The following is a 27,793-nucleotide window of genomic DNA, read 5'->3' as shown; positions in this document are numbered from 1 at the left end:
TCCAAAGATCAAAGTTTCTCAACCCCCTGTTGACGCCTGACATCATTGACATTCTAGGCCAGCACTGTTTACAAGAGCTTGAAAGGGAAGAGTAAAGGTGAAGAGATCTGAGAGAAAGAATCTATAGAGGAGGGTTACATATGAAGGGTTTAAATAGAGGTGGCTGCAAAATGTTTCAAGTTTGATGGTTGTGGGGCTCAAGCAGTGTTCTTCTCCAGAACTCACACATACAAAAAAATCAAGGAAAATTACACTCCGATGCAACATTTCGCAGTGCAAGGGAGTGTGTTTTTCGATATCCAGAGAATACATCATGCCATACTCTCAGGGAAAATCAGAGACCACTGCAAATGGAAGCCTCGTGTTTGGATCCTCATTGAGCTGATTTATTGAATCTGTTCTCGCCTGCTTGTGCTGGACGGGCTCCATGACTACCTGGTCACACACTAAAAGGCCAATAGGATTTATGGAAGCGAAAGTTCAATGACCCAGTGTGCATGTAGGTCGACATGTAAACCAGCCCAGAAAGTTGAATAAAAAGTACACACTCACCTCTATTTGCCAATATGATGTTTATGTAGACATGACTTGAACATGATTGCTTTATAACTTGACAAGAATTACATTTCATCTCCATGTAAAAATGCCAAGACTTTCCACATCATATCCCCTAAAAATACACAAGCCTCTAATGTCAGATACGCATGACCATGACTTCTAAACTTAAGAAGCTCAGAGTTCAGTCCTATAAACAGCTGCGTGATCTGTTGAGTCTACATTCCCTCTCACACAGACACGCTCAGAGGTCACTGAAGGAGGTGTCCGAGGAGCGTTGCTGTATTTCACATTGGGACCGCAAGGGACGGACTTGCAGTGTAAACTGTGCAGTATGTCCTCCATAATGAGGGGGTTTAATATCTAGCTAGGACAAGATTCAGTGTAGGTTAAAGTTAGTTGGTTGTGCCACAGGTCAGTTGACAGCTCTAACACAATCACGACACCAACGCCAAAAAGTTACTAAATGCAGTCCCCGCATTAAGCCGGACAAGGCCACAGTGTCTATTTCTACACAGCAGCTTTTGACAGGTCAACTTACACAAGCTGTTCTATGCTGACCTCAGGCTCTTTGGCAGCAAAAGTATTCCTGATTGTGCCGGGAAAAAAATCTTCCTGGATATTGAATAAAGATCTGTTACCAATCCCTCACACTCATTGAAAAAAAAATTCTTAATCAGAAATTTCATCCTTTATGCTTAAAATGAGAAAACAAGTATTTGTTGTTATATATATTATAAGATATATTCTCAGAAAACATCTTAATATGTTAAGCAGTTTTGCTTCTCAAGTACTGTAAATGCATCTTGTTTTAACACGGTTTAGATATTTATACTGGAAAACGCAATGAATTGAGACATTCATATAATAATAATAACAACAACAAAAATAATAAATATAGCTGCAAGCAGCAATTACGTGGTCAAGCCGAATAAGGGCAGAAAAGGAAATATTTGTGGACATCTGTGATCATGAGGTTAGGATAAAGCTGTTTAAATTACATCAGTTAAAGCACTTATAACATAATAACATTGTTTATAACTTCTGAGCAGTAGGTGGCACTATGACGAAACTCTGCATGGACCCTCAAGTCATGCCTGTGATGACATGTACCAAGTTTCGTGTCAATACACAAAACCTTTGCAAAGATACAGCCGCATATCTATTTTGGCGTGTGCTCGCAGTCAAATTTGTTGACGCAGTATAAAACAATGGTTGGGTCTATCAAAAACCTTTTAAATTACTTTTTGTCATGAGTGTCTGTAGATGCTACATACCAAATTCCGTACAAATCGGACACTTTTTGTAGGAGGAGTTCGAAAAAGTAGGTTTTGAATAAAATTCAATATGGCCGACAGTAAGTATGGTAGAATATGGCAAATTTGGTATCGTAGGACTCGGCATAAGCCAACAAATCTAATGATATAAGTTAAATGACAATATGTTGAATTTTTCTATGTTATAAGCATTTTCATAAATTTAATTACATGTCTTGACCACTTGGTTGTGCTGACCTAAATCTTTACAGGTCCTCTCAGAACATGACCTCGATGAATCATACCGAGTTTTGTAATGATACGTTCATACACTCTTAAAACACAGCATTTTATGACAAAATTCAAAATGGCTGACGCCCAAAATGGCCAACCAAAGAAAATTGGATATCGTTCAACTCGGCATGCCTCAAGGAATCTAAGGATCCTCCTAACCATCTCGGCACCAGTAGGTGGCGCTGTGACGATACTGTGCAAAGTCATGCCTGTAATGACATATACCAAGTTTGGTGTTAATACACCAAATCATTGTGGAGGTACAGCATCAAATCCGTTGACGCGCTATACGAGAATGGATTGGCCGAACAAAAATCTTTTAATAACTTTTTGCCTGGAGTGTGAGTAGATGCTACATACCAAATTTCATGCAAATTGGATAAACGTTCTAGGAGGAGTTCAAAAAAGTAGGTTTTTCGGAAAATTCTAAATGGCGGAAAAAGTTTCATGACAGAAATGACGTCATTTGAATCAGCATGAGCCCTTCGGGGCTTGACTCCTAATTACTATTAATAATATGATACAAACTTAATATTTACATAAAGCATTAAGGCTTATTTTACATGAATATATCTATTAATTTCTCTTACCCCATTAGCCATTTTTTATTGTTTTAACCATAAATCCCACTAAATGTTGTTAGCTTTGTGCCATTGATATACTGAAAAAACTATTTTAATATCTCATGCAATTTTACTCTAAGTAAATTATTTTTTTGTTTTAAAGATGTTCAGATATTATTTCTGTAAAACAAGACAAAAATATAAAAAAATTAAAAAATAAGTTTAGGTTTTGTGCATGTGTGTATATATGTATATGCAGTGCCGCCAAGACAGCCAATGTTTACTGCGGACTTATAAACCCCTACTGCATGGCTTATCTTCCCTTCTCTGTCTAATACACACACAAACAGACATAATACAGGGAGCTAGGATAGGGGTGTAAGGTTTGCTTGCTCTCCCACTAGGAAATGCTTCATAGTATGTAATGTTGTGAGGGATACATAATATATCTAATTACCGTAGCATTTTCCCATGGCTCTTCAGCGGAGACGAAGAGTAGGGCCAGGGCACGATTTGATGTAATGTGAGAGACGCCACCTCCCAAAGGGGGGAGAGCAACCGCAGCTGCAGTCCCCAACAGCTCCAACAGGGTGAGCCATAGAGGGATCCTGCCGACAAGCAGCTATTTTTAGACCATTGAATAGAGAAATTTATTTATAGAGCTTCGAGTTCTGTCGCATAGAGGAAGCAGTAGCTGTAGGGGTTCAGAGGATCAAAGCTTTGCTGACAAGCAGCTCTTAGCAGAAGTAGGAGCGATTGACAGGCAGCGTTCTCTCGGACAACGAACCGCATGTCTACTCTGCCTGCAGCATGACAAAACACAGTCATCATCAGCCCTGCCGTGACATTTGCACATTCTCAAGAGGAAAAGCAGCACTTGGGCTAAAAGCAGCCTCCAACCCATGCATATCTCCAAAATAAACCTCTGCGGTAGACAGAAATAATCTGCCTCATTCACGTCAGTGTTTTAATCTGCTGGTCACAAATAGAGCATTCAGAGGTCAGGCAGAAGACTTCAGCCAAAGCTGCTTGCTGCTTTCGACGAATAACAGCTTCTCATAATAACAGCAGAAATGTGAAGGTATGAGATGGATTTCAACAGTTCTGATGGCTTAATTCAATCCGTTTAATTTTAGAGTGGACATGAGGAATAAATTAATATAATAAATATCTCTTCAAAGTGCTATGTACAGATGATGCCATATTCAGGGGTAGTATCAGCAGGAGATGAACTGCCTCTCACTGGATCCCTTTTAAAGCCATTGTGAGGATCAGATGAATAATATATGATTCTGTTTGGGGGATTAATCCAACACTGAGTAAGGTAACATGACAGTCTTCACAGAGGGTGCTCCGGTGCCTCTAGTGGACATCAGATGCAACTGCAAGCAGACAGTTGTTCATGACGGACACTGCACCAACTCCTCTCTGCACCTTTGAATCTTTCAGTAAGTCCTTCATCACATGGTTATAAAGTAACCAACACAAGAACAATGCAGTTCTGAATCTGCATCATTACAGTGTCTTCGATATCCACCACCACCCAGTGGCTCCAAAGAGTATTTGGACATTTAAGACACAATTAAAAATGTATGAATGTCACTGCATTAATAAATAAATATCAATCCAACCAGCATCTGCAAACAAATGTTTGACAAGTAGAAAGCATCACTATACTTTTTTTCAGTAGTCGACCGATATAGCTTTTTTGATGGTTGATGGCAATGCTGATATCTTCGAGAGCAGGGTGGCTAATGGTTGATATAAAACCAATATATTTAAAGATATTTATTATAAAGACGAAATTTCTATTTATTTTATGTAATATTAGAAATAATTTGAAAATTAATCAATATGCAAAAAAAGTAAATCTGTACAATAAAAAGCAACTTCTTGATTCAGTAATCAAATTATAGTATTTTTTCACAAAAAAGGACGTAAGCACTGAAACCAGTGCGCTCAGTAATCTGGCAAGTCTGTGTGTACTGGGAATCATATTTTCTCAAACGCTAATCTTATATATAGCATCGTAGTTTGATGTGAATAAATGTATAAATTTTCAGTGCAGGGTTGCCAGATATTCACGACAAAACCCTCCCAATTGCTACTCAAAACCCAATTTCGTTTTGTGGGGTGGGTCCACGGTAAAAATTGCGTTCCAGGGGGTAAATATCATGTTATTTGGGGTCGCTCCAACCCGCGGACAAAAAAACCTGCGGCAAAAGTGTTAAAATAGCCCAATTCTGCGGGAAAATTGCGGACTTGGCAACACTGTTCCAGTGACAACAGAACTGTCCTTTCTGCATACAATTTGGAGAATTATGTGTCTGCTTTTAGACACTGACATTCTCGTCACTGTCAAAATAAAAGTCTGCCAACATTTATCAGGCAAACAGAAAAACATTTCAGCTGTTGCAAATATTAAAAAAGAGACAATTATCAGCATTGGCAATATATTAGCCGACCCCTTTATGTGAAAAGTTATGCTTGGAAAGTGTATTGGTGCTTTTATAATGTCACTTGGATTAATATTTTATTACCAATGCATTATTTTTTATAGAACATTATGTTGTGTCCTTAGTGTCCAAACACTTTTTAGATCCACTGTACAAATTTCAAAAACAATAAAACTGTCCATCAAGTATTAATAAAATGCAAAAGCAAGAATTATGCAAGAATGTTTTGTAAGATCTTGTCTGCATATTAGTCATCTCAATAATCTGGGAACCAGTGCAAACGAGCTTTGACTCATAAAACAAGTAAAACTCCAAATATTCTCAGTTTCTTCAGTAGTAAGACAGTGAAGCAGGCAAGTAGTACTAGGGCTGCCCATTTCGAAGGACAGCTGAGGTGTTGATCCAAGCGGTAATTGCAGGAAACAGTGCACTCCAGTAGTAGCCATGTTTCTGCCTGCCCCTGCAGCTCTTCTCTCATTGGATAAAAAGATCTCCAACAGTAAGAGCCCTGGGCAAAGCAGAGATCAAGTATACGGACGACCACTCCACAGCAGGGCCCAAGCACCACTCCAGTACATACACCAGTCAAATGACGCATCAAACAGCAGCCATCCGCCCCCTCACGTATGAAGGGCCCTTCAGGGAAAGTGCTGTGTGTGTTTGGATACTGGCTAGAAGACTCATATCAGCAGGAGATGATGTTCTTTCATGGATATTATTCACAGCTAGCGATAAGGGAAGGTGGGTGAGGCGATCACAGAGGGGAGGATGGCAAGGTAGTTGGAGGGGACGTAGCCTCTCTGGCCACGCGCCTCCACCAGACTCCATTCCTTGTTTCCACGCTTATCGTGAGGCTCCACCACCCGCACCGGCTCACCAGCCCTCAGAGAAAGCTCCTGACTGCTCCTCGCTGTGAAGTCATAGCCTGCGTACACCTGCAAATGGAGAATGGAGTGTTTCAGTCTGGTTTGGAATGAGTTATTTTCCGTGAGTCATTAGCAAAACCCACACAAACAACAAAGCTGAACAACCGAGACTTTGAAATCTGACTAGAGAATGAATGTGTTTTTTGAGTGCTCTGTTGAGTATACGCAACATGTTTTTAGATTTGAAAGTTAAGTGGTATTCAGTGTTACACAATGTGCTTGAGACATGTTTAAGTGTTAAGAGTGGGAGGTTTATGATATTATAGCTTATAAGGGAATAAAATAAGCTAGGTTGAAAAATAAAAACTGAAAGGAGAAATTAGATGAAGTGCTCCCCCCTGTGGCTAATACCGAGAATGCTTTATGAATCATGTTCATTAGTGGTGTTTGCTAAGGCTAGCATCACACTTTATCACAGGGATTTGAACACATCTGTGACTCTAAGGGCCCTATCATACACCCGGCGAAGTGCGACGCCAGGCATGACGCAAGTGTGTTTTGCTAGTTTCAGCCCGATGCAGTTATCATTTTCATGTCCAGCGCCCACGGTGTTTAAATAACAAATTCACTCGCATCCATCTGTTCACCCATGGGTGTGCTGGTCTGAAAACGAGATGTGTTCAGGTGCATTGTTGGCGTGTTGCTATTTTGAGGCAACTGAAAATGACTGCACCATTGACCAACAAAAACCTGGTCTAAAGTCAATGGTGCAGTATTTTTTATGTTATTTAAAGGGTGCGTTAGTAATATGTGCCTATATATATATATTCCACCAGATAAATAGCAATTCCACCACGTAAATAGCAGAGCAAGTGCACCTGGCTTTTAAAGGGAATGGGAGATGACACTCTGATTGGTTTATTGAACGTTACGCCCAAAACACACCCATGACTCATTAAGAGACTAGGTACAACCCTTTTGGACCATTTTTTTCATCATTAAACTAGCAAAAAAAAAAAAAAAAAAAAAGTGGATTTGAACACACCCTAAGTGCACCTGCGCCATGCGCTTCAGACCATGCGCTTAGGCTACGTTCACACTGCAGCTAAATGTAGCCCAAATCTAATTTTTTTTTGCCCACGTGACTCGTATCTGTTTTGCCCATGACAGTGTGAACAGTACAAACCACATGGAATCGGATCTTTTTAATTCCGATTTGTGCCACGTCCATATGTGGTATTAAATCCGATACAGGTTAGATGTTTTGTAATGCGAGTCATATCGGGATTCGTACGATTTTTACGTCCCCCGAGATCAACATTCGTCACGATTCTGAGCTCATGGGAGACTATTAAAAGATTTTACATACCCAACGTTATCGAGACAGTTGCCAAAGGTAGTCAGTAGAAGGAGTGACGTGTCAAACTCGTAAGTATTACAGAGACAGCTCTATAATACAAGCAAAACATGAGGGCTCGTATCATAAAAGTTAACTCTGCTCTTTTGTCACATCATTGTCTTTATTTTTCATATTTCCTGCGCATAATTTCGCTGCCTTCCGTGGCAGATCACATTATAAATAAACGCGTAGGCGCTTACTTTAATGCCCTCTGTGTCTACTTCCGTATGACAGCGCTGTATGTGTTGCCAAGTCCGTGATTTTCACGCAGAGTTGGTTAACTTTTTCCACTGTTGCCGCAGGTTGTTTTGCAACTCCGTGGGTTGAAGCGACTGCGCTAACGCAATATTTACCCCTCAGAACGCAATTTCTATCGGGATACCCCAAGGAAGGCGATTGGGCTAGTTTTGGACTAGTTTTGAGAAGCAATTGAGTAAAAACCTGGCAACCCCATTTTTTGTGCCTGCAGGTCAGTTCAGAAACACGACCTGTTCACACTGGAAATCTGATGTTGGCCACATTTAAAACAACAATGTGAACAGCTATACAAAAAAAACAAAACAAAAAAAAAAACAGATCTGAGCAAAAATCAGAACTGAGCATTAAGTGTGAATGTAGCTTTAGATCATTAAAATAGGGCCCTAAATGTTGAAGTTGCAATGAAAAAGAAGGCAGATCTATCCTTGCATATTGAGATGTGCATTAGAGTGTAATGGATTATCAAACACAACTCGCATTTTCTTCAGAAAATATGTTTTTGGAAAACAATGATTTTTAAACGCAAAGTTATATAAATTCCACTTGAGACTACAAAAACTGGATATATAATTCATCTGGGAGCCGTAATGTTAGCCAGTTGTGTTTTCTCACAAGCTGAAAGAGAATTTCTGCACTGTAACAATGATAAACAACCCATGAAGGATGTTTAGAAAACTTAGTCATATTTTCACCGTTCACAACAGCAGTGTCTCTCCCAGAGTCAAAATCTACCTCTGACATTTCTGCTTTCCTAAACATGAAGCCACAGTGATATGAAACCATTTGACAGTCAGATCATGCAGATGACTGAATCAGTGTGTATGTGTGGGTGCCGTGTGTGTGTGCGTGCGTAGGTGGCCGTGATAGAGTACGTCAGTTCTGCTGACAAGGAGCGGCAGTTCATTTCTGTTCTTCCAATACTGAATTCACAAATGCTGAAGTGTGTGATTGATGATCATGAGATACTGCAGACCTGCCATCAATCTCCAAAGGTCCCGTTCTGTCTGGCACACGAATCAGACCGAGTAACTAGGCGGCCTTATGACCTGTCAGTCAAAGCGCATGTCTGTGCCGGTGTGTGTCACTCACCTGAAAACAGGGCGTGGTCATGATGGTTGGGAGCGGCTGGGCTCCGGGTGTGTAGGAGTGTCTTCGGGGTCCTGGACCGGTGGGCATGACGTTCAGATGAGGAGACTGCGGCGGGTCAACGGTTAACTGGTGGTAGCGCGTCAGTTTTGAGGCAGGCACATATCCCCTCGGGCCTGAAGAAAAATACAAATTAGAAGTCGTATCAAGACACTGAAATACGCACATTTAAATGTCTCTATTCTGCAGATTGATGAGAGCTGATTTGAAAGAGTGCTTTAACTCTACTTGACCAGCAGATGTCAGTCATAGCATTACAAAAGGCTTTCACCAGCAATTGTTGTGCTGGTAATATGCAAGAAATTATATATACATACTTTACACAACATTTTCCCTTTGTTCAGTCAATAAATAAATTAATACATTTTTAAAAACCAGTTTATTAGTCGTTAGAAGGGTCACTGTGATTTTGCCAAGACAGGCATCAGGGTTTCTGCAAGACCGTTTTAAGAACAATTAAAGAAAATGTAAGGAATTATTGAAGGGAAATCAATATGTCAAAATGTTCTCTAAAATGTAAATGTCAAAGGAGAAACACAATGAGTTGTATTAGCAAAACAGTGATATTATTCCTCAGTAAGATTCTCAAATCAAGAAGCATTTACTGGATATACAAAATGATATACAATATGAAGTCTTGTTTTCTGTGAAATTGATCAAAATGAAGTGAGTTTATGATCAAAACAAGAACAAATATCTGCCAATGAGCTAAAAAAGACATTTTCTTAACTCATTGACAGATATTTGTTCTTGTTTTAAGCATAAACCCACTAAGTAAATGTATCGTCATTTAAAGGTGTTTAGATATTTGTATTGGAAACAGGATGAAGGAAGAGGAAGATATTAATTTTTTGCCATTCATGCAACATTTAATGCCATGACTTTATAAATTTAAAGCTTTCTGCTCTGATTTAAGACCTTTTTAAGGCCTTAATTTTTGTAAGGGTAAATTAAGATTTGTAAGACCTTTCTAAGACCCGCAGAAACCCTGGACATGTTCCTGGATCAACAGCTATTGTTGATCCTGGAACAACATTCCTGTCTAAAAACGTAGTCCTAACCCAAAATTTATCACTAAATCCAGAGGGAAATAATAGGTGAATAAGAATGGGTTAGAAGCCCTTGTTGTAAGCCTAAACATGACATTAACTGTAAACCTGTTCCTGTAATCTGATTAGTTGATTGGAATGGGTCCAAGGAACATACAAAATTCAAAACACTAACTACCAAGCAGTGCAACTGAAGTGATATGTAAAGCATTTTTTACAAATTATGAATGTTTAAAATGCATCTACACTATTATGTTCTCTAGCACCACTTTATTTCAACAGCTGAACTATTATTACAGTACACCTCCATTGCTGTCACATTTTACAGACACTATCAAAATGCAAATCACTGCAATAAAGTAAGTGTAATTTGCATTATCAGATGGTAATATTTTGCTTTAAAGCAAGCGAAATCAGTTTAATCAGATGGATTTTATATTGCATTAGAGCAAGTGAAATCTATACTGGCAGATGGGTTGAAGTGAGCATAAGAAAATACCTTTTTTTTTGCATTTGCATAACTATTTTTCCAATTTCTTCTTGTTCTTATGCCCATATGCATGCAGTATATGAGAGGATGATGTGGATCAATCTTGTTCACCTAATAACACACTTAATAAATCTGCTGGTATAAACTGATTCCAGCTCAGTTGTTTTTTAATTCTCCACAGGTTTCCACATGCCAGTTTTACCTCCTGCATCAACCAGCCAGCGGCGACGGTCTCCTCGTGTGTCCATCTCACTGACGACAGCTACCAGCTCTCCCTTGCTGAGGGTCAGGTCAAGGTCACGGGTGCCCACCACAGGGCCTGTCAGCTGGTAGATCTTCTCTGAGCTATGCTTAGCGGTCAGAGCCTTGAGACGCTTCTCACACGTGGGACTGAGCGCCTGAGACGTCACAGATAGGAAACAGAAAACACTGATTTAACTAGTACCTACTCAAATTTAACACAATATTACATACAGCAACATAAATCACATTTAGAAAGTAAATGTACATGGAATAAGGCATAAATGCAGTTATTACAGTGCAGGATCAATGAACCAAGAGAGGAAATAAACATACTCCCAAGGATTTACATCTGTGATCTATATTTTGAACACACAGTACTTCTGAAGATTACAGAGCACCTCTTTGTTTGATCCTTCTGCCTTCTCTGTAAACTCATCAGGACTGATATCTTAATGATGGCAGACATGATATTGATCAGAACCTGAATGCTGAGACTCTGGGTAATAACACCTGTTTGTGTCATTAGCTGTAGTGATGGTCTCATGCCTATGACATGACATCACAGACAGAGAAGTAATACCAACACACAACATTAATACGGCTCTGAAATATGAAACATGACAATGGTGCCGTCTCTGCTTACACTGTTAAAAGACGATGAGATGCACAACATGAAATCAAAATGGACCCTATTTAAAGGGTTAGTTCATCCAAAAATGAAAATTCTATCATTAATTACTCACCCTCGTGTCGTCCCAAACCGGCAAGACCTTCGTTCATCTTCAGAACACAAATTAAGATATTTTTGATAAAATCTGATGGCTCAGTGAGGCCTGCATTGACAGCAAGATAATTAACACTTTCAAAGGTACTAAAGACATATTTAAAACAGTTCATGTGACTACAGCGGATCAACCTTAATGTTATGAAGCGATGAGAATATTTTTTGTGTGCCTAAAATAACAATATAACAACTTTATTCAACAATATCTAGTGATGGGCGATTTCAAAACACTGCTTCATGAAGCTTTTGTTTCGAATCAGTGGTTCGGAGCGTGTATCAAACTGCCAAAGTCACGCCCCCCAGTGGTGAACCATTGAAATTTCGAAAACGCCTCGTTTACTGAAATCACGTGACTTTGTCAGTTTGATACATGCTCCGAACCACTGATTCAAAACAAAAGATTTGTAAAGCTTCAAAGCTTCATAAAGCAGTGTTTTGAAATCACCCATCACTTGTTGAATAAAGTCATTATTTTGTTTTTTTGGCGCACAAAAAGTATTCTCGTTGCTTCATAACATTAAGGTTGAACCACTGTAGTCACATGAACTGTTTTAAATATGTCTTTAGTAGCTTTCTGGGTACTGAAAGTGTTAATTATCTTGCTGGCAATAGAGGCCTCACTGAGACGGATTTTATCAAAAATATCTTTATTTGTGTTCTGAAGATGAACGAAGGTCTTACGGGTGTGAAACGACATGAAGGTGAGTAATTAATGACAGAATTTTCATTTTTGGGTGAACTAACCCTTTAATGTAATAAATGCTCCTGGTATTAATTTTCTTGATTCATCAGTGAGCATTAGGAAAAATGTTTATGAAAACATCTCCTCTCTAACAGTTTCTGATAATAATTCTGATAACTTTTCTGATAGTTAATCTTGACCCATAAATGTCATAGCTCACTTTTCCCAAACCAATGAAGTTCCGATGCAAGGCCTGATGCATGATCAAGCCCCGTTCCATTTTGACCAGTAGTATATTTTTACTGTAATTTGCATTTTGCTAAAAAAAAAAGCAGCTGTTTAGGGCCACCCGTAATACAGTAACCCCAGGACATAACATATTTTACTACGGTATGCTCTAAATTAATGAATGAATTTGATGTAAAACACATGAGGTCTAAACTATATCAAGATGAATGAATGGCTGCGTTTAGCTATGGTTGTTTTTCAGCACTGTCCACAGGCACCATTAAGCTTCAGTAAGGGGGCAAAGTGTCCCATAGGAAGACGTCTCCACCCTGCAACAGACAATAGTGCGTCTCTGTGTTGGAACTGACCTGCACAATGGGAGCATTGAGCTCATCTTGAACGCTCTGACACAGGCTCTCCATCCTCCTCGAACCCTCCAGCACCGAAATCTCTGCCCACTTCCAGAACTCACCAGTTTCCAAATAACTGTGTGGGAGCTGCCAGGAGACAGAGAGCAATTCATAAACACTGCCAGCCTGCAAAAAGCTAAATTTAATAACACTTTTCCAACCACATGATGCCGTGTCATTCAGTGGTGTATTATTGCACAGAATGTCCAACAGTTGCTGAAATTGATAGGTATTTGAGTGTAAGTGAAATCATGAGGAAGACGTAACTACATGACGGTGAAGGTGAATCTCATGAAACCTATAAAGAACATGTCCAGGTTTTAATTTACTTCAAAATCAAAAGAATAATAAAAAAAAATAAAAAAATCATATAAATAATATTTTGTGTGACAAAACATGTTTTGCACCATTAAGATTTTTTGTATTGTGAGATTATTTTCATGTGAAAAAATAATTATTTAAAATTGTACATTTATACTTGGTAGTACATGTACTGCATTTAATTTATACTGATACTTTTTGTGGTTGATCAAAAAAATAAATATAGGATCTGATTGAAAGTACTTGTAAGTAGTAAGCTCATTTATAAACCTTTATTCACCCTAGAATTAGGCACTGTTTTTTTTTTTTTACAAATGAATAATTCACTTGGTTATCTCTAAGAATGTGTTCAGGATTGGTGCGATTAAGGGAGTGTTCACACTTGTAGTTCAGTTCTCTTGGTTCTTTTGGTCCAGACCAAAAAAGAAAATGATACATTTAGTCCTGGTTCGCTTGGCGTTGAACCCAAAGATACAAAACAAAAAAACATATTTTGCAACAGATTTCTGTTGTGCTGGGCTAAATGTACTCGCTGTATGTGCGTACATATGAGGGTATATGACTGAGCTGATAACTCATGAAGAGCTTATAAAATGTGTAAAGGAGTCAAAACAGTGGCAGGAATTCCTTTAACACAAATGAAGATCTGCTGCAAGGAGAAGCGGTTCTGACACCTGTACCGAACCAAAATAGAAAACATCGCTTCTATGATGAGAAAAAACAGGTTTGTTTACATGTCTTTGGTCCGTTTTGTTCATATTTTAGTCGAACCGCATCAGAAACGCTGGTGCGATTGCTCTATTAGTGCGGTTCATTTGAATAGGTGTGAACAAGTGGACCGAGATTGCTGAAAAGGAGGGTCTCGGTCTGCTTCTAAAACTCTGGTGCAGTTCAACTGAACCCTGAAAAGGTGGATCTTGGTCCGCTTCCACACAAACTCTGGTGTGGTTCGACTGAAATATGAATGCAACGCAGACCAAAGACATCTAAACGAACCAAAAACAGGACGTGATGTCCCGAGATGCGACCCTGAAAAGGACAGGGTGCTTAAGTATACCTTTTTTTTACTTGTATACGAGCTACGTTGCCCACTATAGTCTGGTACAGGTGTCAGAAACACCCTCTCCTTCCAGCAGATCTTTGTTTGTGTGTGTAAAGGAGGAGTTCCTGGCATTGTTTTGACTGCTTTACACAGTTTATAAGCTCTTAACCAGTTCTCAACTGATAAAAACACCATTATATGTACGCACATACAACAAGCGCATTTAGCCCAGCATACAACATTGTTTTGGATGTTCAGTAAAAATGTACTTCATAAAACCTGTTTTTTGTTTAAGGTTCGGTGTTAAAAATGACAAGGTGAACGCTGGGACTAAATGTACCATTGTCATTTTTGGTCCAGAAAAAAAGAACTAAACTACAAGTGTGAACTAAAATCTCACTGTATTTTGTCCTCAGCATTCAGTAAAACTTCCTCATTTTCTGTAAAAAGTACCTGATGAGTGAAGCTGGTGGCCAGCTGCTCCATATCCGCCGCCAGGTCTCTCTGCAGGCAGCTGAAGGCCTCTAGCGTGGCCCACAGGAGCTGAAGGGCTTTCCCGTTGAACTGCGGCAGCTCGGTTAGCAGCAGGGTGTTCATGGTCTTGTAGGTGTTAGCTATGGCTTGCTCATCGAAATTCAGGCTACTCTTCTCCTCGATTAGCTCATAGTCCAGAAGCTTGTCTTGACGTTTGCGGATGAGGTTTCGTGGTCCTGCCATCAGTTCCTGCAGTGAGCACAAGGGCTTAAAGACTAGAGTCTTCAAACGATTCTCCTGTAAGTAGCAGCAAAAGTGGAGGAAAAGAGATGTATAAATTATGCTCAGGAGGCCAGATGCAGTACTAGAAATGTAGATGGTTAATTTAAACAACTGATCGATGATAAAAATGTACTTCCTCTCAAATATGTAGATGGTTAATACTGCTAAAAGGGTGCTGAACATAATTTCAATGGTTGGTGAACAGTTAAAAAATCTTGGCACAATTTGTATTCCTACATGATACATGGTGTTTTTGCAGCAGTATTGGTTCCAGGAGGGTTAGACATTGATGAATGGAGAAAACTAAAATGGAGAATAGAGGCACCACAGTGAAGAAATACTGTGTCATAGACAAATGTTGGTGTTCCAGACTTTAGTCAAAGATGTCATGTACAAAAAAGGGGCAGTGAGGGATACAGCGTGTCTGCAGAAATGAGTCCTAAAAACCCGGAAACGAGTTAACATATTTTCACTTTTGGTTCAATTGTCCTGAATTCAATGGGTTTTCTTTAATACGTTTTTTTTCGGTTAAATGGCTGAAATGAGGTCTGTGGTTGACACAAGCTCAAGATATTTTGACGTTTTATCCACGACATAAAATGCTTTTTTGAGGCGTTATGTGTCTTGAAAAAGGTGGTTGCTAATGGCTAAATGGGACTACAGAGGTTGTTGATAACATTAAATGTCATCACGCCGAACACGTAAACTCATCTACTCACTAGTCCGTTTTTACAGTCTTGTTGTGTTTGTTGTTTTCTTGCGTTATAATTCAATAAGTATTATTACACTGCCTGGCCAAAAAACATCAAACTGCCAGAGTCACATGAACTATTGAAGTTCAAAACACCTATGACGTAACAAAGCCTCGTTTACTGAAATCATGGGATTTTGGCGCTCTGAACCACTGATTCGAAACAAAAGATTCGTAAAGCTTCATGAAGCAGTGTTTTGAAATCACCTATCACTAGATATTGTTGAATAAAGTTGTTATTTTGTTATTTTTGGTGCACAAAAAGTAATCTCGTCGCTTTATAATATTAAAGTCAAACCACTGTAGTCACATGAACTGTTTTAAATATTTTTTTTTGTAGCTTTATGGGCATTGAAAAAGGGAGTGTTATTGCTGTCAATGGAGGCCTCACTGAGCCATCGGATTTTATCAAAAATATTTTAATTTGTTGAACGACATGTGGGACGACATTTTTGGGTGAACTAACCCTTTAAGAATCTATGACCGGATCATTATTGCAGTGATTATTTTGTTTCTAGCATGTTATTTGTTTGACAACAGTTCTTCTAACCCTAACTGATGGAGTGTGTAGCTTTTCATTTCCTAACCATCCATGTAGGAAGACATATCATGACTATATTCCAGGATGACAAAGCCAAGATTCATCAGTCTCAAATTGTTAAAGACTGGTTTGGAGGAAGCATGAAGAAATCATTTTCACATGAACTGACACCTCTGAGTCCAGACCTTAAATTCATTGAAAGTCTTTGGGATGTGCTGGAGGAGACTTTACGGAGTGCTCACCTCTTGCATTGTCAATACAAGATCTTGACCAAAAATTGATGCACCTCTTGATGGAAATAAATGTTGTGATGTTATTTCCATCAAGACGTGCATCAATTTTGGGTCAAGATCAAGGCATGACCTAAGAATGTTTTTTAAGGTACAGTACAACATATTGAACGGTCATTCTGTCTCTTGTTTTCTTTCATGCAAAATTAAATGACTGAAGTCTTGTACTCATTTTTGCTGGAAGCTTGAAGCGGTTCACTAAGGATTTTAAGTTCTCCCCCCAAAAAACACAATTTAATTTGGAAGATTCACAAGAACTGAATCTCTCTGAATGTCTCTGAAGGATGTGAATTGTAATCTTCTTAAGGTCTTACATATGAGGGGTAAATCCACTGTCTGAGTGCCACTGTTATTTCTTTAGAGAACAAGGCCGTTTTCTCCCCTTCCAGATCAAGATCTGCTTCCTCTGGGCTGCAGCTGAGGAACCTCTGTACACAGAAACAGAGCTCAGATGGTTAAATAAATCTTTACAAACAGTCCAACTTTACAACCTGACATTTGCCCTGGGATCAACCCTCATACTTTATTTTCCTTTCATTCACCAGCTAGAATAACAATGGAAAATGTTGAAGAGTTTGATCCACAGGCGTTCTTGCTCCACATTGAGGGAACACCAAAACAAATGAGAAGATGTTAAATTGTAACTAGTCATTAAGAGAAAAAAACAGTAAAACCAAACCTGTAGATAGTGGAGATAGGCCTCCATGTTATCGTGAAGCTCCGAGACGCCCCTCTCCAGGACAAAGAAGAAGCCAGCAAGAGCATCAAATTCTTCATCCTTTAACTATAAAGGGATTGATTTACAAATCATCATTTAAGAATTCATTGTGAAAACATCTTATGTGGCAATGATGTCTGAAGCTTTTTGGAAACCACGTGGATCTTTCAACATGCCAAACATTTCTGTTCATTTGTTTACGCCAAGCATTGTTCTTCGCAGGGCTCTGACCCGGAGCAAGGAACAATAATGGAATGGAAATTTCAACAGGAACATAAAAACAAAAGCGAAATCAAGTTTAATCGTTCTGAACAGAAATGCTTATTTGAAATTACCATTAACCAGTTAATAACGTTATTCTATCATTCTGTTTAATTTGGCAGACTAGACAGCAAATACCAGACTAAGACACTCTTCCCTGCTCCTCAAATACATAAAACATTAGTCTTTACACACATCGTGTTTTGAATAAAGAAAACGCTGTATTTTTTCAAAGAACCAGTTTTTTTTATTTATCCTTGCACTGCAAACAAGCAGAGACGGTCTCCAAAATGTGTGCAGCACTTCATTCATGATTGAGGCGGGTGAAGCTTCTGTATGAGGTTTGCCGACAGTTCGAGGATTCACTCGAGTTACGAGGTTTATTCACAAGCTGTTAGTATAAAGTTCAATTTAAGCTCTGGTGTAAAGTTGCCGCAGTAAGCACAGTGAAGGCTTCTGTGTTTACGTCCGAATACCGGCTCGGTATTGGCCAAAGCTGATCATGTGATCAGCAGGACGCATGCATGTGATGCTGACGCAAGAGCCGGCCAAAAATGAGTCTGCGTTCTGACGCAGAACCTGGAAGTGCTGGACGTAAACAATGTATGAGAATGACACAGAAGAGAAGATATTGTTGAATGAAGTCGTTATTTTTGTTTTGTTTTTGCACACAAAAGTATTCTCATCTCTTCATAACATTAAGGTTGATCCACTGCAGTCACATCGACTTTTTTAACAATGTCTTCAGTACCTTTCCGGACCTTGAAAGTGTTGATTATATTGCTGTCTATGGACGAGTCACATGCCTCTCGGATTTCATCAAAAATATCTTAATTTGTGTTCTGAAGATTTTATGGTTGTGGAACGACATGAGGGTGAGTAATTAAAGACAGAACTTTTATTTTTGGGTGAATTAACCCTTTAAGCCCTGGTTCTTCAGTGTAGTATCACTGTATGGAAGTTACCTTTGGCACCATTCCTGTCTCATGCTTTATGTACTGGCTGAGCCGGGCCGTCTTTTTGGCAATGCTGTGGCTACTGAGTCGATTGATCTTATCCTTGATGGTCAGGTTCTCAGTCTTCTTGTACTTGTCAGCTGGGCCAGTCAGAGAATGAGATTAATTAAGCAAATAAAAACCTCAAGCACTTCATTGATGTTACTCTGCTATTATTATCAATGGATTTGCATACTTTGGTTCAGTCAGCTTTACTTTCTAAATTGAGAGCCTGTTCTCACCCACTTCACGGAAGCGTTTGTATTCATTGATCCTGCAGTTGATCTGGACCGCAGTGTGAGCGGCGTGCTCCAGTATGAGGTAGGCAGGGTGCTGGGGGTCTGTATGTTTCTGGATGGTCTGGAGCAGCAGGGGGTAACGGGCGATTCTCTGAACCGGCATCACCAGGAAGAAACTCAGAGTGGACGCATTCACATCAGGACTGAAGACAGATGGGATCAGGGGTCAAAAATGAAAGGAATGTTGGGTAATACACTGGTGTATTTGTCATTCGGCTCTCAATGAGTTGTTTGAGTCACACAACTTCAATCAGTTGTTGTTTATGAACTTACGCAGATGACTTGATGGTTCGGACCATTTCTGCCCACAGGGCCTCTTTCTGTTTGTAGCTGTTCTCTAGAGCTGTAATGTTGTTGTAGTTGGCAAGATACTCCTTATAGGCCATCTCTATATCTTGAGACATACTGAGGAAAGATTCACCTGAGAGAAAGAATAAGATACTTTATAATATAAAACAAGATTTACATCTTTTTTCACATACAACATACAATACACTACTGTTCAAAAGTCTGGGGTCAGTATGATTTTTTTGGTCACACTTTAGATTAAGGTCTAATTCTCACTATTAACTACAAATTTTGCCTCAATAAACTTCTAATTACTGCTTATTAATAGTTAGTAAGGTAGTTGTTAAGTTCAGGTATTGGGTAGATTAAGGGATATAGAATATGATCATGCAGAATAAGACATTATTGCTTTACAAGTACTAATAAACAGCCAATATCCTAGTAATATGCATGCTAATAAACAAAAGTTAATAGTGAGAACTGGACCCTAAACTAAAGTATTACCAATTTTTTTTTTCTCTTTTTAAAGCAATTAATACTTTTATTCAGAAAGGATGCATTAGATTGATCAAAAGTGACAGAAAAGACACTTACAATATTTCAAAAGATTTCTATTTTAAATAAATGGTTCACTTTCGTACTTTGTTCATCAAACAATCTTTGAAAAAATGTCTCATGGTTTTTACAAAAATATTAAGCAGCACTGTCTTTAACACTGATAAAATTAAATGTTTCTTGAGCAGTAAATGAGCATATTAGAATGATTTCTGAAGGGTCATGTGATACTGAAGACTGGAGTAATGATGCTGAAAAATTCAGCTTTGACAAAGTAAAAAAAAAAAAAAAAAAACATTTTAAAAATTATTAAAATAATAAAAAAAAAAAGTTTATTTTAGGGTATTTTAACTAGTTGCTTATTAGCATGCATATTACTAGAATATTGGCTATTTATTAGTACTTATAAAGCACATATTAATGTCTTATTCTGCATGATTACTCTATTCTTAATCCTACTCAATACCTAAACTTAACAACTACCTTACTAACTATTAATAAGCAGTAAATTAGGAGTTTATTTACGGAAAAGTCGTAGTTAATAGTTTATATGTGTTCCCTATACTAAAACAAAGTGTAAAGTGTTACCAAAGTTATTTTACAATGAAATAATATTTCACAATATTACTGTTTTTACTGTCTTTTTGATCAAATAAATAGCCTTTTTCAGCATAAGAGAGCTCCAAAAAGACAAAAAGGAATTTACACAACATTCTAACCCTTATACATCATTATTCTTATCTTGAAATTCAAGTTCTGGATTCTTCAGCCATGAGCTCAAGGACAAAAATAAATATCCTGATCCGTAGGTGGACATGACACGCAGACAGCGTGACTATGAAACAACTGAGAAATCGAAAGTAAACTGGAAATTCCAGTCTGTCCGGATGTACTCACAGAGAGTTTCCAGGTATTTCGGATCGCTGTGATGTATCTGTGCCTGGTCTAGGAGGCTCAGGAGTCTGCTGGAAACATCCATCACTTCATCAATGTTCTGGAACATGTTCTCTAGGTTCGGTGGAGGAGGCTGCAAGGGACCCAATAATATATGATATTATTAAAGCTTGTTTACCTACAATGGTATATACACATTTCAAATATGAGAGAAGCAAAATCATTTAGTCCCATTTTTGATGTATAAATAACATCATAATAAGGTCCCATTAGGTCCAATTTCCCCCTGGTTTGATTCAAATATTAATATTAGTATTATCCCAATTTGATTGATTATTCTACGGGGAACACATTCATTATTAACTATGACTTTTCCCTCAATAAACTCCTAATTTACTGCTTATTAATAGTTAGTTAGGTAGTTGTTAAGTTTAGGTATTGGGTAGGATTAGGAAGGTCATGCAGAATAAGGCATTAATATTTGCTTTATAAGTACTAGTAAGCAGCCAATATCCTAGTAATATGCATGCTAATAAGAAACTAGTTAAAAGACCCTAAAATAAAGTGTTCCCTTATTTTTTTATTTACCTTATTTCCTTTAATATTACTTTTACTTTGTTGGTCATTTATAATAATAATAATAATAATAATATTTTTTATTTATATAGTGCCTTTCAACACCCAAGGTCGCTGTACAGAGATAGGTTAAGGAATAGGACAAGATAATCATCAACATAAAAGCACAACACACAGTCACTTACAAGGGTAGAGTAAAGATGTACAGACTAAAATAAATAAATAAATTTACAGACTATGAGCAGAGGAGTAATATTCAGAAAAATAATGTGTTTTTAAGAGATTTTTGAAGGAGAGAAGGGTGGATTTATGTTTGTTTGGTTTTTGATCATGTCTGTAATAAGATCTTATACAAGTAGTATGTTGTAGTATGTAGTAAATTACACCTTTGCTGTAGATTTATTGCATTTTTGACGGTTTAGAAGCTATATTTTAAATACAACTTTCCTAGAACTAATTGTTGAATTATCTAATTAGATTATTAATATGTTTATATTAATATTAAGAATGATATCAGAGTGCTTCAATGGTATTTTAATGGTGTTGGCAGCAATATGAATACAACACAGAAGGCAGTTTAATGTGTGAAAATGACTACAAGAGAATGTGTGTACCTGGAGTTTCTGCAGGTTGCTGTGGATGGTGACCGTGCAGAGCTGCAGATGTTTCAGGTAGTTCCTCTCAGTCTGCACCAGCTCCTCTATAGTCATGTGCTGTCTCTGAGCTGCTCTCTCTCTGGCTGCTGCCTCCTCCGCTGCGGCCCGTGCCTTCCTTTCTTCTTCATCCTCTTCTTCTTCTGCAGGCTCTTCCAGGGTGTCATCCATTTCTTTAGCTTCTTCCTTCTCCTCTCTGATCTCGTCTTTTGCCATCAATCTTACATTTGCCTTCAGCGAATTCGCCATAGCAGGAATGCCTAAAACGCACATAAAAGTGGTTAAAAACAGCTTTTACATTTCTAAAGAACTTAACAGGTAGCACTCACAGTAAATATGTTTACTCGTCCTATGGTAATGCACAATATGTATATTGTGCATGCCTAAACGGTCAAATATACACAAAAACATGTCAAAATGTCCATCTTGGCGAGTATTTACTGTACAGTCAGTTACGTCTTAAGCGAATAAACAGAAATCGGATGCGTGTCATTATATTAGATCCATGCAAATACCTTCTGCTGTCTGTGTCATTAATATTAAACAAAAGACTGTTCTCTGTCACTGTTTACTTGTCTTCAGTAAGCTTGAGAGTTTTTTTTAGGCTAGTATTCATTTTTTAAATATAGAAAATGGTGTAGAATTATGAAATTTCAACGTTATGAAAAATTGTGATATCATAAAAACCTTATTTAAAGCTAAAATAACATTATTGTGATATAAAATTACTCATGTCATAACATTTTGGTCATATCGCCCACCCCTAGATTGTGATATGAAATTTTGGGAAAACCGCCCATCCCTATGTCATGGACAGCAAAATAAAGATTCTAGCATTTTTAATATACTAATATAGTATATTAAGTATATATTTCAGCTTTATTTTTATTTCAGTTTTACTAATTATAGTACTTAAACAACAAAATTAGCAATTCTGCCTTGGCAACTAACTGAAATAACCAAGTTTTTCATCTAACATTTATATTTTATTTCAGCTTCATTTCAATTACCAGAAACTTTTAAATAGCAAATTTTAAATAGTTTTAGATAACAATAACAACAATGGCTTGATTAGGCAAAAAACTCACTGTAAGTCCATAATAACTGGACGTGCAAACATACTCACTGCTCTCCCACTGATAGTCACTACGCATCTGAATAATCTGAACTCAAATAGCCAAGTCTCATTGAAAATAAATGACTTCCGATTGCTTTGTAAGTTATCAGTGTAAACGCCCCTTTAAAGAATGCTGATCTTGAATTGCATGAACTTCCCTTTTAAGCTTATCTCAAATAAGTTAAAACCAGTCATCAATCAGGACTATTACACATAAACCAGACTTTGCCGACACATACTATAAGGACCACCCACAAAGGGCTGAGTGCTCTGTATTGTCACCTACCCAGAGGGGGTGAAACACCATGTGTCTGAAGACCCTTACACTTTCAATGAAGATGCTGCCAAAGACAGCTTTTGATTGCAATGCACTTCATTGTAATAAAACATACATATCCAAAAAAGAAACAAACTCAATACAACTAAGGTCAGAGTCTAAGCAAGCTTTTATGATATTTGTGCAGTCATTGAAGATGATTAAAAGGTTCATAGACCACAAACACCTTGGTTACAATTCCAGCTACACCCACATGCACACTGATCTGTAAGCACATCTATATACAAAGAAAAAAGCACAAGTCTCACCACATCCGCTGCCATTAATAAAGAAACAACATACTTGTAAGCAAGTGCTCAAGACAAGCACACTCAAAGCGAAAACCACAAACTCAGCATGTAGCGCAGCGCTCACGCTCGCTCACTGAGAGCTTTAACAGTGGTGCACTGCAGTAAGACTAACCCCTACTTAAAGGAGTAAAGAAATTACAGGTTTACTACAAGAACAATCCCAAGAAAACAACCAAATGCATCATTACCTTTACAGAAAGGGAAACACTAACCCTTGGTGTCTCTAGCGCTGGAAAAACGAGGTGTGCAGCTGGGGAAAGCCTGGGCCAGACTCTCAGACTGGTGTAAGTTTGTCCACTGAGTCACACTGCAGGGCCTCATGTGGCACGGGTGTGTGAGAGAAGGGGGGGATGGGTGGGTCAGCTGGCAGGACTAAGCCGGGGGGAGGTGGGATTTTAGCAGTGGGGATCCGGAATGGACCACTGCGGATACACACACTTTAATAAATACACAGATTGACCGCAGGAGTCACTGGGAAGGAAGTGACGCCTGTGAAGGATGAAGCTGACTGGATGGCAAGAGTTCAAGAGCTGGTGCAACAAACTCAGACTCAACTGTGCAGCAACTGCAGTAAACAAAAGCCCCATGTGGCCAGGAAAGAACTCGCTGACTTGATGGTCAACGGGAGTTGTTAAAAAGCCAACTGTTTTAAACACATCCTGACAACTTCATGATGTAAATAGACACAAAGTGTTGTGATCATCAAGATTTTAGGTTCAAATATGCACAAATTGAGATCATTACATTTATACAAGTTTGAAACTACATTGAAAATCTAGGATATTTTAGACTTTGAAATAAACAGAATTTGAGGATTTTGGATCTTACACTATTTTTAGACATTAAAGGGTTAGTTCACCCAAAAATGAAAATTCTGTCATTAATTACTCACCCTCATGTCGTTCCACACCCGTAAGACCTTTGTTCATCTTCAGAACACAAATTAAGAAATTTTGGATGAAATCTGAGAGGTTTTTTATCGTAGGAGACTGACAGGGTAGAGAGGAAATTGTTGAATAAAGTCGTTATTTTTGTTTTGTTTTGGCGCACAAAAAGTATTCTTGTCACTTCATAATATTAAGGTTGAACCACTGTAGTCACATGAACCGTTTTAAATATGTCTTTACAATTAGTCTGGACCTTGAATGTGGTAATTTCGTTGCTGTCTATGGGAGATAAAAAAAAAAAAAAAACCCTCAGATTTCATCAAAAATATCTTATTTTTTGAAGGTCTTACGGGTGTGGAGCGACATGAGGGTGAGTAATTAATGACAGAAATTTCATTTTTGTGTGAACTAACTATTTAAGAAATACTTCAAGTATGGTTTACAAAGGGGGGGTAATCCAAATACTAAAGGTTCGGTCACATTAGCAAAATTTCACGGAAAAATATGTCTATTATTGTTTATTGTCAATAGAGTAGCAAATTATAAACCACACAAAAAAGTAACTTTCAATTCAAATCAAACCGTTTTCTGGTCGTTAAAGCCGCAAATTCGCATGACCAACTTGTGAAATCTGTTGTGAAATTTATTTGAAATCCTTAATCGCGTGGATTCCTATTAAAATGCGAAAATTCGCCGATCAACAACAGTAAATGTGACCACACCATGAGACGTTCAGAAATGCATGTTCACTTGTTATGCTGTTAATGTAATTTATAATAAGAAAAAATATTGAATTGTTTATTTCAGTATTGTATGGTAGAAATTTTAGGAGAAAAATAACTTTTAGAGGCTGTAACACGTCTCCATTTGTTTTCAGCTTTTTGTAGTTACATAAAAAAAGCTTTGCATTGACATTATTTATTTTAAATATAAATATACAGATTAATTCCTCAATTAACATGAGGTTTGTTCTCATAATAAATGTACATATATACAGTACATATAAGTATTAGAAAACTTTGTTTAGTCACCATGAAATCAAAACTGACAATTCATATATTTTTATGGAATACTGCATTATATTTATTATGAATGATTTAGTCGTGAATTATTATTTTTTTTTAATTCATGTGCTCTCATAATATTTGATCAAAATAACTTCCCCTCCCTTTTGCAGTGACATCTCTTCTCTGATAATGTTTACTGGTGTGAGGGCGGAGCAACCTGTCACTCACATTAGATCGACCAATAGCAAACCACAACCATCCAATCAATTCAATACACAAAATCAAGTCCCGACCTACATTTGTTCTTGTTTGAGAAGACGTCAAAATTGGGAAGAAAAGACGATCGCAACTTCCATTTCATCCTGACTTTTAACTAGTTTAGGAGGAAGTATTGCATGACACACTGCAGGACAATGCTTGAGATCTGCTTGAAACTCTGACTGCAACCTTACAGTATGTGGAGGTTCTGTGTGTATATTTCTTAATTTAAGCAAATGAACTGAATATATTATACATAAATTGATTTGCATTTATAACATGGTACTTAGTCCTATAATAAAAGGCTCTTAGAAACTCGTTAATGACATCTTATCAGTTACTTAGGCTATATTTATTTTCTAACTGACAACAAATGGACTCAAGGCTTGTACTAAGAAAACTGTTTGACAAACATGAAAAACCAGTGTTGAATGATTACGCTACGATTTATTGTCTTTCATAACAGAATAACTATCTCTGTTCACAATTATTCAACAAATTAATTCACTCAATCCTCAAGTCACATAATACGAAATTTCACCTTACACATTGTAAAAGGCATAGCTCACTCAAAAATGAAAATGATGCTACTATCTTCGCACCCTCATTTACAAGTTACAGTACATCCTTTTCCAGACCATTAAAGTGAATGATGAGACTGCCATCCTGTCTCCTCTTCATTTGTTTTCCACATAATAAAGTCAGTCAAACGGGTTTGAAACAAAACGAGGTTGAGTAAATAATGACAGGAGTTTCATTTTGAGTGAACTGTCCCTTTAATCTTATGTTTGACGCGCAGCGTGAAATCTCGAATGTAGAGCTAAATATGCGTTTGCATCTCACCTGTGTTCTTCTTACCTGTATGTGTTGTGTTTACAGCGGAGATTCCTTGGACGCAGAACACTGAAGCATCGCAACTACGAGCAGAGTACCGCTCTGTCAAAGTTAAGCTGACCTCGAAAGCAAGACTGAGTAATGTTGCTTTTAAAACCTTCAGTACCACCTGTTCTTACGGTCCTTGGCTGAGAAACAGGTTCACGTACCAGGCCCCGCGTCACGCATTCCGATCATGCCGCGCGAGATGAGCTTAGTCATGAGAAGTATGACATACAATGTTTTCCTCGCTCGCATATTAAAACGGATGAATGCTTTAGAGTGGCATCTGGTGCGTTGATTTCTTAGATAAATTACTAGCGATATCGATTACCAGTAGTGGTAAACCAGAGGAATACCCGTTGTCAAGGTAAAAGGGCGCGTGCTGCACTCCAGGGTTGCGCGCGAGCTGTTGTCTGGGAAACAGAGACATCGCGCGGGCGCCTGGGGTACAGCTCAGTGTTTATGAAATAGACCTTATTCAGAGCAGCGCCATGACAGGTATGAGAGAGAGGCTGTGAGACTTGGAACTTGGAAGGAATGGCATCCGCTGTAAAAAGCTCCTAGATCACTTATAATTTTTCACAGCTCATGTTGTCTGTCTTGGAGAACAATTCAAAACACATTAAATAACAGTACAACCCACTGAAGAGATGTTAGGACCACCTACCTAATATTGTGTTGGTCCCCCTTTTGCTGCCAAAACAGGCCTGACCCGTCGAGGCATGGACTCCACTAGACCCCTGAAGGTGTGCTGTGGTATCTGACACCAAGATGTTCGCAGCAGATCCTTTAAGTCCTGTAAGTTGTGAGGTGGAGCCTCCATGGATAGGAATTGTTTGTTCAGCACATCCCACAGATGCTCGATTGGATTGAGATCTGGGGAATTTGGAGGCCAAGTCAACACCTCAAACTTGTTGTTGTGCTCCTCAAACCATTCCTGAACCATTTTTGCTTTGTGGCAGGGCGCATTATCCTGCTGAATGACACCAGGGAATACCGTTTCCATGAAAGGGTGTACATGGTCTGCAACAATGCTTAGGTAGGTGGTACGTGTCAAAGTAACATCCACATGGATGGCAGGACCCAAGGTTTCCCAGCAGAACATTGCCCAAAGCATCACACTGCCTTCGCCGGCTTGCTTTCTTCCCATAGTGCATCCTGGTGCCATGTGTTCTCCAGGTAAGCGACGCACACGCACCCGGCCATCCACGTGATGTAAAAGAAAACGTGATTCATCAGACCAGGCCACCTTCCTCCATTGCTCCGTGGTCCAGTTCTGATGCTCACGTGCCCACTGTTGACGCTTTCGGCGGTGGACAGGGGTCAGCATGGGCACCCTGACTGGTCTGCTGCTATGCAGCCCCATACGTGTGTATTCTGACACCTTTCTATCAGAACCATC

The 27,793-nt window shown here is 38.4% G+C and overlaps 1 protein-coding gene across 6 annotated transcripts; it reads right to left on the bottom strand.

Annotated features, from left to right (window-relative positions):
* Positions 1–555: 555 nt before the first annotated feature.
* On the bottom strand, positions 556–26,824 carry arhgef37 (Rho guanine nucleotide exchange factor (GEF) 37). Of its 6 annotated transcripts, none has more exons than XM_051860241.1 (13): positions 26,359–26,824; positions 21,581–21,879; positions 20,394–20,523; positions 18,927–19,074; positions 18,597–18,796; positions 18,325–18,455; positions 17,060–17,164; positions 16,695–16,808; positions 14,496–14,813; positions 12,638–12,766; positions 10,535–10,730; positions 8,737–8,909; positions 556–6,059 (listed from the first exon to the last, which is right to left on the bottom strand). In XM_051860241.1, exons 2-13 carry the CDS (start codon positions 21,866–21,868, stop codon positions 5,850–5,852), a joined length of 2,142 nt encoding a protein of 713 aa, XP_051716201.1. In that variant the 5' UTR covers positions 21,869–21,879; positions 26,359–26,824; the 3' UTR covers positions 556–5,849. The 6 variants fall into 6 exon arrangements, with proteins under 6 accessions (XP_051716201.1, XP_051716198.1, XP_051716196.1 ...); XM_051860238.1 differs by having other exon boundaries at positions 26,374–26,824; XM_051860236.1 differs by lacking the exon at positions 26,359–26,824 and adding an exon at positions 23,576–23,740.
* Between the last annotated feature and the right edge of the window lie 969 nt (positions 26,825–27,793).

This window comes from Ctenopharyngodon idella, chromosome 14 (genome assembly GCF_019924925.1).
Source record: "Ctenopharyngodon idella isolate HZGC_01 chromosome 14, HZGC01, whole genome shotgun sequence".
Lineage (NCBI taxonomy): Eukaryota > Metazoa > Chordata > Actinopteri > Cypriniformes > Xenocyprididae > Ctenopharyngodon > Ctenopharyngodon idella.
The sequence above is the reverse complement of the archived record's forward strand: the minus strand, read 5'-3'. Positions and strand labels throughout refer to the sequence as shown.

Coding starts and splice junctions, on each gene's coding strand:
- arhgef37 (XM_051860236.1), bottom strand. CDS start 23,684: ATGAGGCCCTGCAGTGTGACTCAGTGGACAAACTTACACCAGTCTGAG. Junction 21,880..23,575: donor CAGCGCTAGAGACACCAAGG/GTTAGTGTTTCC, acceptor TGTGCGTTTTAG/GCATTCCTGCTATGGCGAAT. Junction 14,814..16,694: donor AGTGGATTTACCCCTCATAT/GTAAGACCTTAA, acceptor TGCTACTTACAG/GAGAATCGTTTGAAGACTCT.